Below are 10,766 nucleotides of genomic sequence, written 5' to 3' on the forward strand. Positions count from 1 at the left end.
CAGGTAAGGTAGGTTAGCGTCAGGTAAGGTAGATTAGCATCAGGTTAACAACAGGTAAGGTAGGTTAGCATCAGGTAAGGTAGGTTAGCATCAGGTCAGCATCAGATGAGGCCCCACACACCTGTTCCTCGTCGAACACGTCATATTGACCCACGATATCCTGGATCTCGTTGACGGCCTCCCTGGTCTGGTATTGTGTATAAGTAGACTTCTCACTGAACAAGCCAATATTCAAAGCTGCTGCACCGCCATACTGCTGACATAGTACTTCGATGTAGTATCTAGAGAAAAGTGAGATTTGTTGGTATTTTCATGAATATGTTCTCAGCAACAGTAAAACACATTATGGAGGATTTGTGAGCCATGCTTACGGTTTCCCTTTCTCGAGAACCATCACTCTAGACACGGTGTGGTGGGTGACATAACGTGGCTGGGACAATAATTTGACCTAAAGTGGAGGATGTAAAAAAAATGAATTTATATCATATATATATATATATTTGAGATCTATTTATATTATGTTATTTAGTTTGAACTAAACTGTTATGTCATACTTTGTCTTCAGGGCGACTGGAGTTGCTGAAGTAGAGTTCACATCGGTCATCACACTGGATGGTTATCCTGAAGTTACCGGTGGCTGGAGGGACAATGAAGCCTCTGGTTCGTGAGCAGAAATTAGGCGATGTGGGGAAGCCGTGCTGCATGGAGTCGATCCACCGCGACCAGTATCCCGTCGTGTTCTCGTTGTAGGTCCAGATGTCGGTCAGGTCACGGGGTCTAGTGGCGTTCCACACTTCCATCTTGAAACCTCGGCTACCTGGACGCACATGTGACATGTGGTGAGATGTGGCCATTTGCCAACAGTCAACAGATTTAAATGGTAACTGATGGATGCAAAGTGGGAAATAAATAAACACACAAGGAATGACCAGCACATTCAAAGTACTTTCTCTTTGGCTTTAAAACAAATTAGACACAAATTAAAAATGTATTTGTCTCCTAAAGCCAAGGCTTGTTGGTGTTGTTCCTGTTTAAATACTTTTGAAACATGTTGGTTCTCAGGAAATCTGTATTAAAACATATTAATAATGAAATTATATAAGTGCAAGCGATTGGTCTTGTTACTATCGCTTAACATTTAGTATACAGATAAGAGAGAAGTATAAAAACCTCCCATCTAAAATGGGACTAGCTAGTTTCTCCCGTTTCCAGTCTGTATTCAAGTCCTGTTTTGTTTCGAGCCGCGAAGATGAGTCACAACATTTTGTCAGAACATTTTGTTTGATGCGTGAATAAAAACGTGCTTTTGTCTCAGTCAGATAACAAATTATCTTCTTACAGCACAAAGCAAATCAAAGGCTGGCTATGACTTGATGGACTGTGACAAGTGATAAGACCAGATCAACATCTTCGAGACAAGGGGTTTGCTGGCAGCTGCTTTAAATTCTTCCAGCGATCGAGTTGACAATGGAAGTTCAGGCGTTGAACGAACAATGACACAGCAACAAATGCTGGGATGGTTTGAGACAAGTGATGCTTGCATCTCATTACAAGACAAAGAGAGAGACGGCATGTTCCCACCTGGGTAGACGCTGTTGTTGTTCATCTGGTGCGCGGCAGTTCTGCACATAATTCTGTCATCGGACACACTCTTGATTTCACAAGGCAGACCTGAAGAAAGAAAAATGTCCGGTGAATGAAAGTACAAAATAACATTCCACTGCCACGACCTTATCTTTACTATCATGTGCACTGGTGAGACGTTTCGGTCGAGTATCTTCTTACTGTGAATAAAATGATTTGGTTTTGTCCAGGTACAAAATCAAGAGCAGCTTTCAACCCTTTTACTTCACAGGACATTTGTACATTTAGTACTGCACTGTGCTTAAAAAGGCTTAAATACCATTTTGAGGTACTTTATTGACAATTTTTACTTCATAGTTTTAGTCCACTGTAGTAATAATAATAATAATACACTCATAGTATCAATTTCAACACGTTTTTTACTGTTAAGTAATACTTTGATTGCAATATTTTAATATTGAGGTATTACTACTTTTACTTAATAAGCAAGTTTTACAGTTTCCTGTTTTGTTAAATTTTACTTACTTTATGATAGTGTAGGCTATATTGTCCAAAGTACCTTTAGTGTCAGTGCTGGAATTAGATGCTTATAATTTATTATATATAGTATTCTGTTCATGGGTTACTTGTTTGTACTATGCATCTTTCCTACATCGTTTTATTGTTGTGACATCCCAGTTTACAAGATGAAAGTATTTGTGTTTGTAGACAGATTCAGAAATACTCACAAAAGTCGATTTTGTGAATGGTTGTTTAACTTAGACCATATAATTCATCTTTACTCTGGTCAGTTGAAGTTACACATGATTTTATTAATATATGAAATCTATTGTAGACATGAAGATCTAAAAACATTTCATTGGATTAATTATTTCCAGGTATACTTAACTGTGCCTACAGTCATTTGACAATCGTATGCTCTGTTCTCCATATCTGGTTTATAATCATTTAAAATGTAACATATTATTTATATTTAATTTCCCTCATCCGATTTCATGGCAGAGCTGTGATTGAGAAATAATGACTTCCCATACAATTGTGTCAATCATGAACTGAACTCAAAGTCAACAGCTTGTTAAATGACTCATGCAATATTGTGAAAGAGCGTCACGGTCTACTGGCTCTCAGTATTTCAGAAGATTCCCTTCTATCGTGCAGGAATTCTACTGCACATGTTTTCTTTTGTTGTGAAGTATGTGCACATTGTGTGGTGTTGAAAGGGATTACTACCACGGCACGACAATGGGTCCCAACCATGTGTAGGGTTTTGTTTAGTGGAGACGCACCGCAACAAGGCAGCATACTTAAAACAGTAAAACAATATCGGTAAAGCTGTCGGTGCTGGAAACTTGGCAACAGCTGTGGAGTTTTTGTTCAAAGTTTTCCAAAGCTCTGATTGCGACGATTACCTCCAACGAGAACACGTGCTGGCTGATCGGTTTGGTCGAAGAAGCGGCCGTGGACGGTCAGCAGGGTTCCGCCCATGACGCTGCCCTTGGCTGGAGAGACTCCTGTCACCTCTACTCGAGAGAAAGCAACAAACATGTCACCGTAACGAGACTCACTTGAACATTTACTGTGAATGAATGTCTTGCTGTCTGAAGTACCTGCGTAGGTCTGGATCATGGAAAGTTTATCCAGAGATGAAACCCTGAACAGACTAAAATCGGGCGCACTCCTATAGAACGGAAAGATAAACATTATTAATGTTGTTGTGAGTAGTATCAGTTCACTTAACTTTATCTGGACTTTCAGAGGTTGAATATACACGGGCGCAATCTGAGCAAATCTTAAACTGAAGTTAAAATATAAACACTTGTCTAAAGAAGTGGGAGTTGGCACAATGTTTTACCTTCCAAATTCAGAATCCAGAATGTAACTCAAGTTGTGATGCCCTTTTGGAAATAAAACATAATAAGTGAAAAACGGTTTGAACAATTTAAAAATACACACATTAAGAGCAGCTATAACTGTGCAGCAAACCAGCTTACCAACATATGTTCCTGTCATTTTGCAGCTCATGTGTCCCCACCAGGAAGTTTCTGAGTCCAGTCGCAGGTTATATCTTAAGAAACGTTTGAAAGACTTTCAGCAACGCATAAATGATACATTTGACTTCTCGCAGAAAATTGCGATGAAACATATCTGAACCGTCATTGTGCTGCATTTTTACTTTGATTTCATTTCTAAACCCCGTCCACATGTAGAAAAGCCCACTTACAGTTCATCTGACTGTGGTTTAAGCATCTCACACGGCATTCCTCCAATGTAGGACCTGCAAGAGAAACAAGATAGGATCAACTGCTGCCACATCATAAAACAATTACTATGCTTTTATTTTGAAAAGTTGTGTACTAAATATTCTAACTTATATATAAGCCATGCACATGAAAAGTAATAAAGCAAATTTCATTTCATGACAATCACTGACTATAAAACTGATATATTACACAGGTATGAGCTGCTACCACCGGCTCGGCACAACTGCTCTTAACTTTAAAGACCTATATTATGATTCTTAAAACAGTAATTCAATATCTGTATTCGGGAACAATATCAAGTGTCATTTTATCTTCATACCTCACAAATCTGACATTGAGGCCGTTTGAGCTCACAGCCGTGTTGCTTCCATACACGTCGGTGAAGATCCGGCCTCGCACTGTCAAAATTGTGCCTGCGGTGATATTGAAGTTGGTTTAGTTTAAAGTTCAAACTGGTCTGAAGTGATGACCACGTGCGGAAGAGGTGAGGACTGTACCTGGGGGGCCGCTGACTGGAGTAATAGTGTTGATGGTGGGGGTGCGATACCAGGGAGACTGAGGAGAGACAGGAAAAAAGAAGCATGTGTGAACAATCCAAACCTGACAGCAGGGGACGACCTGATGAAGCAGTTAAACCGTAGATTAAACCGTAGAACTTACATAAATACCGCATCGGTTTAGATTTCCCCAGCATATTTTGCTGTCAGGAATGGCCACCCCATCCACCTTAACATGGGCCACATACAAACCACTGGGTAACGGCCTGTGTAGGAAACAAGTGAGAGTCTCTGCTGAAGTGGCGTGAATACGTTATTGTATGTGTAGAAAGTCCCGTCAGCCTGAGGCCTACCTGGTGTAACACATGATCTGGTTGCCGTGTGTTGAGTCTCTCTCCACATCGCAGGGGACGGACAAGGTACCTGACACCAGCGTCACACGGTTACCGAAGGTGTCGTCTTTTGGATTCAGCTGGAACTGTCCCTCATGGGAAAAACCTGGAAGTGAAATGAAATAACAACAATAGTCAATTTGAGAACAAATATATTGAATCAATTTTATGCCTCCTAAACAGTTTAAAGTTTCATAACTGGAATGAAAAACAATACTCACACTTGTTTTGGGGGGTTTGTGACTAGATTTAAGCAGCATCATTTTAGATCGAATCATTAGATCATTGACAAAATTGAGAAAACTACCTGAGGGTTTAACATAGAGCTGGAATCTGATAGAGATTTATCTGTTGTATCACAGCACTTACACTATGCATAATCAATATATCTGTATATATTAGATCAGTGGTTGCCAACCCGACATATATATTTGCAAGAGCGGAAGATGCACGGCTTCATACTGTGTAGTACTGGTATTTATTTTAGTACAAGGGACTTCTTTCATTTAGGGTTATAATCATATTTGTTGCCATATTCAAATCAAAGCCTATATGTAAAACATTGTGCTGCAGTAGCAGCTCCTCTGCAGAACATGTTGTGGAACTGAGAAGCTACATATTTTGCATTGTAAATATGAATTGATATTAATTTGAATATTGTGCATTGAATAGAAAAAGGTGCACAACTGCCCGTCTTTGTGTATATTTATTTCTTGTACATTCAGCCTTTAACAGAAATTGCAAAAAATAATACGTATGACCCTCCTAAGTGGGTTTTTTGGAAGATATCAACAAAATCACGACTGTTTGCTGTCCCCAGTGACATCAGGACAGAAAGTCTACACATCTTCCACCGCAGACTAAAGACACATCTTTTCCGACTATACCTTGAATAAATGTTTAAACTAACAATTTAGTAGCACTTAAATGGCACTTACTTATAGCACTTTGTAGATTGGCTTTCTTGAGGAAATAGTACTTTCTTGATTCTTGTTGTTCTGGGTTTGTACCCTCATGGCTGATGCACTTATTGTGAGTTGCTTTGGATAAAAGTGTCACCTAAATGTAATGTAATGGTAGATCTCGGCTTAAGTTTGGAATTAAAAAGGGATCTTGGGCTCGAAAAGGCTGGTGACCACTGTATTAGATAATAAGTGATATAGTTTTATTACCCGGTCTTTAATTCAACCACTCACCTGATCCTTTAATTGTGAGTCGTGTTCCTCCGTTGATGCTTCCTCGACGTGGACTTATGCTGGAAATGTATTGAGCACCTGAAATAAACAGATGTTTTTTCCAATATCAGGGGGAAATTTTGTGCACTTACAAATTCACAAAACCAACATTATGCAATGTATCAAAAAGTACAATGATCAGTGTGTAACTTACTGCAGCAGCACCAGAGTGTGAGCAGAAGAGCCGCCGGTCTCAACAGCGGCTCCATCGTGGGGTTTTCCCTGAGTCCCTGAGTCCCTGGCGCCTCCGCGGCGGTGTTTTGTTCAGGAGCAGCTCAGAGGAGATGTTGGATCACTTCACCTGAAAAAAAAAAAACAATGCTGTTTTACAATTACAATATATGAAGGATTTTAAAGAATTTACACAAAAGAAGATTTGGGGAAAATATGAACTGGAAGAAAAGCAAAATCTCTGAAAATTCACATAAAGAACAGAACAAGACAGTGAAGTCACTGAGGAGGTGACATGACAAATACACAAAAATCTGTTGCAATCACAATGACAAGTTATTAGATTAGAATGTTATTTAAGAGTGAATAAAAACTCACCTGCTGTCAGTTAGAAAAGCAGTTCACCTGTCAGCTGTGTCAGTTGTGTCAGTTGTAGAGAGAGGTAGGGAGGTAGAGAGACACTGGCTGTGAACTGAGTCTTTATGCTGCTGCTCATTGTTCCGCCTCTCACCTGAGACATGGGAGGTGACAGCAGACATCACATCAGGGACATGAAGCTCAGACTCAATCTGTGGATCCCACCAAACCAGACGTGCAGAGAGAGAGTCACACATGGGTCAGATGAGAGGAGGAGGAGGAGGAAGAGGAAGAGGAGGAAGAGGATGAGCAAACAGACAGGAAATTAAGTCAAACTTTTGTGCAAGTGAAGAAGTTGAAGTTATAAAAAGCTCAAAGTGAAATCATCGAGGGGCTGTTCAAGATAGAATTACTAAAAATAAACTTAAAATTAGAAACATGTCCTGAGTTTATATGGAAACCAAAAGGTTGACACAACAAAATCTGAACAACATGATGAAATACAACACAACATATAATACAATAAATTCTGTGATACCTTATAGTGTATCTATAGTTTTTATTATTTTATTTTTTGAAGGCGCTGTGTGTATGTCTTTCCATTATAGTGTTAATTGTGCTTATGATTAATATTTAATTACACAAAACAGTGAACACCAAATGTCTTTATCCCAGGGCTGTTGTACTAAACTTATCAGAATCGGGCTTTATTGCAAATGTAAAATTAATTTGTATGTTTTGCTTTGTTTGTTAAAATCTGGAGGAATGTTTTCATGTCTGAATAAAAATACATTATTACTACTACTACTTATTGGCCAAGCTTGTGCACACATACTTTACTTTTCTCAGACATGATAAGATATGTTTTATGGATATGTACAGACTTAATTTATTTACACAACATTGTGTCACACTGACAGATACTTCTGGATTTGCCACACCCCATGTGTTCACATCCAGTGGATTGTGGAGCAACACACAATTCCTCTCCTCCTTTGTTGGACGACGTGGAGGTTCATGTAAACCAAAGTGTCATTGTCTTCAACTGCGACTTTCCACCTTTATTCCCTCAGATGTGTGCAGGTGCTAAGCTGTGAACTATGAGGGATCACTTATAGACTCAATTAGTGTCAATTAGACTGTCGACACTGCAGCAGGGGGAAGGTTCACAGCCTTGTCACAACAAAACAAATGTCTGCGACAACCTCGGAGCACAATAAACCAGAGAGAGGAAATATGTGACCTTTCCATACCGCACGGAGCCCCGGTTTATTTTTAGTCTGTGATGACATGCTGACAGACAGAAATCAGACAATTACTGTAACTTCAGAGTCAGTCATTGTCATGTTTTCACCCATTCCCTCATCTCCCTCCACACCGGACAAAAGTTGCATAACAACAAGAATTTCAACATATTAATAATTGTGATTGAAGCTGCTGGGTGAAGCTGGGGCTCATCATAACCCAGTAAAACGGGAAAATAAAGTCTGGAAGTCCAGAATCAGTCTTTTGCTCAACACACAAGGAACTTTACACAGTAAGGTGGAGACCTTAGAAAAATCAGTTCCCACAACAAGAGAGCACCTGGCAACAGTGGAGACTGACTTTAAACAAGTAGAAACCAACAACAGAATCCGATTCATGGTGGGTGGAAGGGAGGAAAGAGAGAAACTGTTGTGTAAGTGTTGTGTAACTGCTGTATCACAATAATAACAGCGATACTCATAGATGAAATAATGATAAAAACAGCAGCACCTAGAGTAGTAATGCTGCTAATAGACTTTTTGGTTTTGTACATATCGCAGGCAGAGCACAATAACAATGAAGGTATATGATATAATAATAATAATACCAGTTGAGTGTCAGATCTGTATCCTGCAGCTCTGGAGTCAGAACCACATCCTTCATTATTACACAGAGTGTTAGGTTATATATTCACGAGCGGATAATGTTTAGTGCCAAATTGTGGAGGAACTATACAGAACAGCAACACATTGAGAAAGCTACTGTCCTGGAACAAACACACACACACAAGCTCTCACACTGCCCACGCACCAAAAACCCTTGAAATAAAAATACCACCCCCCCGTCAGTGTCTTGCTGTTCAAGACCTGTACAATCTCAACATGTGTGAAGTCACACACAGAAGCAGCGATGCCATCCAGCAGGTTCAGGGTTTGACTCAAGATGTGAGTGCATCACGCTAACTTCCTCTGAATAGTACAAAAAAAACACAAAAATTCCAGAGAAAGAAAATTGTGCCACTGAAGCTGCATTGAGTCATGTCCGATGAGTCTGTCTGCAGCAGGGGGGGGGGGGGTACTTTCCCCAGGACACAACCTTTCTTTTAAGAAAGTAAACGTATCCACTGGATGATTTATAATAATATACATATATAATAACAATGCACTTATTAAGAACATCAGAAGTACTCAACCCAGAAAATATCTCCTTCTTCTCACATTGATTCCTGAAGAATTCAAGAGGCAATGGAATTTGTACCACGCTGTTCAGAATGTTAGCAAACATCTCTGATCTTATTCATGAGTAAAAAGTTTGTAAAAGAAGAAGAAAACAGATAAAACAGATCTTCAGTGACGATACAATAAAGGACAGCACCCCCAGTGACCAAAATAGGCATGACTTTATTTTTATTTTTCCAAAACTGCTGCATAACAAAACTAAAATCAATATGAAAACACACGATACAAAATAAAAACAACACCTCAGCAATGCTCACAATGACAACAAACAGTCTGACTTGTGGATTTACAGTGAGTAAAAAAAAAAAGTCTAGTCGTCTCGTTCACAAAGTCGCGTGTTGAGCCAGAAAAGCTCGGATTCTCTGCAGCAGCTCTTTCTTCACACTGTCCGGTACAAGAGCTGCAGACAGGAGAGAAGAGAGGATGAGAAATCACGTGAGCACGTCAGAGCAGCGACCAGGGAAATGTAAACTTCTGTGTGATATGGTCGAAATCAACAGTCTCTGCAGTGAATAACTATAATACATAAACCCTCATTTTATTATTCTTGATTCGTGACATTGACGAAAGTCTTTTGGATTAGCGCACAGCTGTACCGGAGTTTGAGGGAGTAATAACCTTATAATAATAACAGACGAGGCTCTACGTAACAAATGAGCTTTACCTCTTCCTTTTGGTGTGACCTCTGTGACCAGGTCCTCCACCGTCACATGCTCCAGGCCCTTTTCTCGGATCACATCTGGATACGAGAGATACACAAGGTTATCCTTACTAGAACTTTGCATTGACTACCATTCACTGTGGACAGCCAAACCAAAACCTTATCCCATGACCAATTCATGCCTAACCCTAACTTTACCCCCCCCCCCCCACACACACACACTTCACATATTAGCCCTAACCTTAACTAGGACCTCAGGAATCACATTTGGACTGTTTATGCTGGAAAAGGTCGTAAACAAGTACATACACCCACGTCTCCAAGACGTCAGAGCACATTTCATTGACTTACTCTAACAGTTACCATAGTTACTACTTACCCCTAACCTTTAACTTAAGCCTAACCTTAAAAGGGATAGTTCACCCAACTAGGGTGGGGGTGGGGGGGGATCAAGTGTCTGAGAGTCCACAAAACACTTTTGGTTGTTTATTTACATTTGAAGAAGTCATCACCATTAACTTCAGTTGTATTGGATTTGGCTGCAACCCTGTTTACCCCTGAAAAACACACACACAACACAAACACACACACACACACACACACACGGTACCTTTGCATTGTGCCTTCAGCTGGTCCTTCCATCCACACTCCACCAGCTTGGCCCTGAGCAGCTCCTTCAACCTGCGGCCGCACATCAAATACACATTAAATACACATTAAATACACATGACACAAACCCGGTGGATGAAAAGAGACGTGGCCGAGGCTGTGGATCTCCCACGGGCGGAAACTCACCGCTCCCGTTCCCCCATCTCGATCAGCTTCTGGTTGATCGCAGCCCGCATCTGTGAGTCTTTGCTCATGATCTGCTCGAAAAAGCAAACGGCGGATTGTGTCAGTGCAGCTGCGACGAGGTGTGAGGGGAAAAGACAGGAAGTGCAGTGTTGTTTAGGGAACAATCGCGCTAGACGTTACCTTTTTATTAGTCGGGATGGATCAGCTGGGGAACACACGGTCCAGCCACACAACCGCACCGCGGGAAACAAGCACAGGTGGAAGGTTCCGGTTTGGCGGCGGTCACGTCGCTTCACGCTGCAAACCGGCCAAACGTCGGATAAACGGAGA

General features: G+C 40.6%; 2 protein-coding genes across 2 annotated transcripts in view; both read right to left on the reverse strand.

Annotated features, from left to right (window-relative positions):
- LOC117771014 (fibrocystin-L-like) overlaps window positions 1-6,238 on the reverse strand; it is a 35,452-nt gene extending 29,214 nt beyond the window's left edge. Inside the window, exons 1-15 of the mRNA XM_034601012.1 lie at window positions 6,124-6,238; window positions 5,931-6,008; window positions 4,696-4,840; window positions 4,506-4,608; window positions 4,343-4,400; window positions 4,165-4,258; window positions 3,806-3,859; window positions 3,576-3,649; window positions 3,437-3,479; window positions 3,192-3,262; window positions 2,994-3,104; window positions 1,582-1,671; window positions 555-817; window positions 372-448; window positions 122-281 (exon numbers count right to left, since the gene is read on the reverse strand). Of these exons, the coding sequence (XP_034456903.1) occupies window positions 122-281; window positions 372-448; window positions 555-817; window positions 1,582-1,671; window positions 2,994-3,104; window positions 3,192-3,262; window positions 3,437-3,479; window positions 3,576-3,649; window positions 3,806-3,859; window positions 4,165-4,258; window positions 4,343-4,400; window positions 4,506-4,608; window positions 4,696-4,840; window positions 5,931-6,008; window positions 6,124-6,178 (1,476 nt within the window). The 5' untranslated portion in view covers window positions 6,179-6,238. The remainder of the gene's footprint in view (window positions 1-121; window positions 282-371; window positions 449-554; window positions 818-1,581; window positions 1,672-2,993; window positions 3,105-3,191; window positions 3,263-3,436; window positions 3,480-3,575; window positions 3,650-3,805; window positions 3,860-4,164; window positions 4,259-4,342; window positions 4,401-4,505; window positions 4,609-4,695; window positions 4,841-5,930; window positions 6,009-6,123) is intronic.
- A 3,030-nt stretch (window positions 6,239-9,268) lies between these two features.
- Window positions 9,269-10,707, reverse strand: LOC117771011 (transcription and mRNA export factor ENY2-2-like). The gene is made up of 5 exons (XM_034601007.1): window positions 10,617-10,707; window positions 10,437-10,507; window positions 10,252-10,322; window positions 9,645-9,719; window positions 9,269-9,380 (listed from the first exon to the last, which is right to left on the reverse strand). The coding sequence occupies exons 2-5, from the start codon at window positions 10,502-10,504 to the stop codon at window positions 9,304-9,306; spliced, it is 291 nt and encodes a 96-aa protein (XP_034456898.1). The 5' UTR covers window positions 10,505-10,507; window positions 10,617-10,707; the 3' UTR covers window positions 9,269-9,303.
- Window positions 10,708-10,766: the final 59 nt, after the last annotated feature.

Source organism: Hippoglossus hippoglossus, chromosome 11, assembly GCF_009819705.1.
Source record: "Hippoglossus hippoglossus isolate fHipHip1 chromosome 11, fHipHip1.pri, whole genome shotgun sequence".
NCBI classification, from domain to species: domain Eukaryota; kingdom Metazoa; phylum Chordata; class Actinopteri; order Pleuronectiformes; family Pleuronectidae; genus Hippoglossus; species Hippoglossus hippoglossus.

Excerpts from the sequence above, each read along its gene's own strand:
- LOC117771011 (XM_034601007.1), bottom strand. The coding sequence starts at position 10,504 with ATGAGCAAAGACTCACAGATGCGGGCTGCGATCAACCAGAAGCTGATC. Across the intron at positions 10,323-10,436 it reads GAGATGGGGGAACGGGAGCG|GTTGAAGGAGCTGCTCAGGG; the intron begins GTGAGTTTCCGC and ends GTGCGGCCGCAG. Across the intron at positions 9,381-9,644 it reads GGTCACACCAAAAGGAAGAG|CTCTTGTACCGGACAGTGTG; the intron begins GTAAAGCTCATT and ends TCCTGTCTGCAG.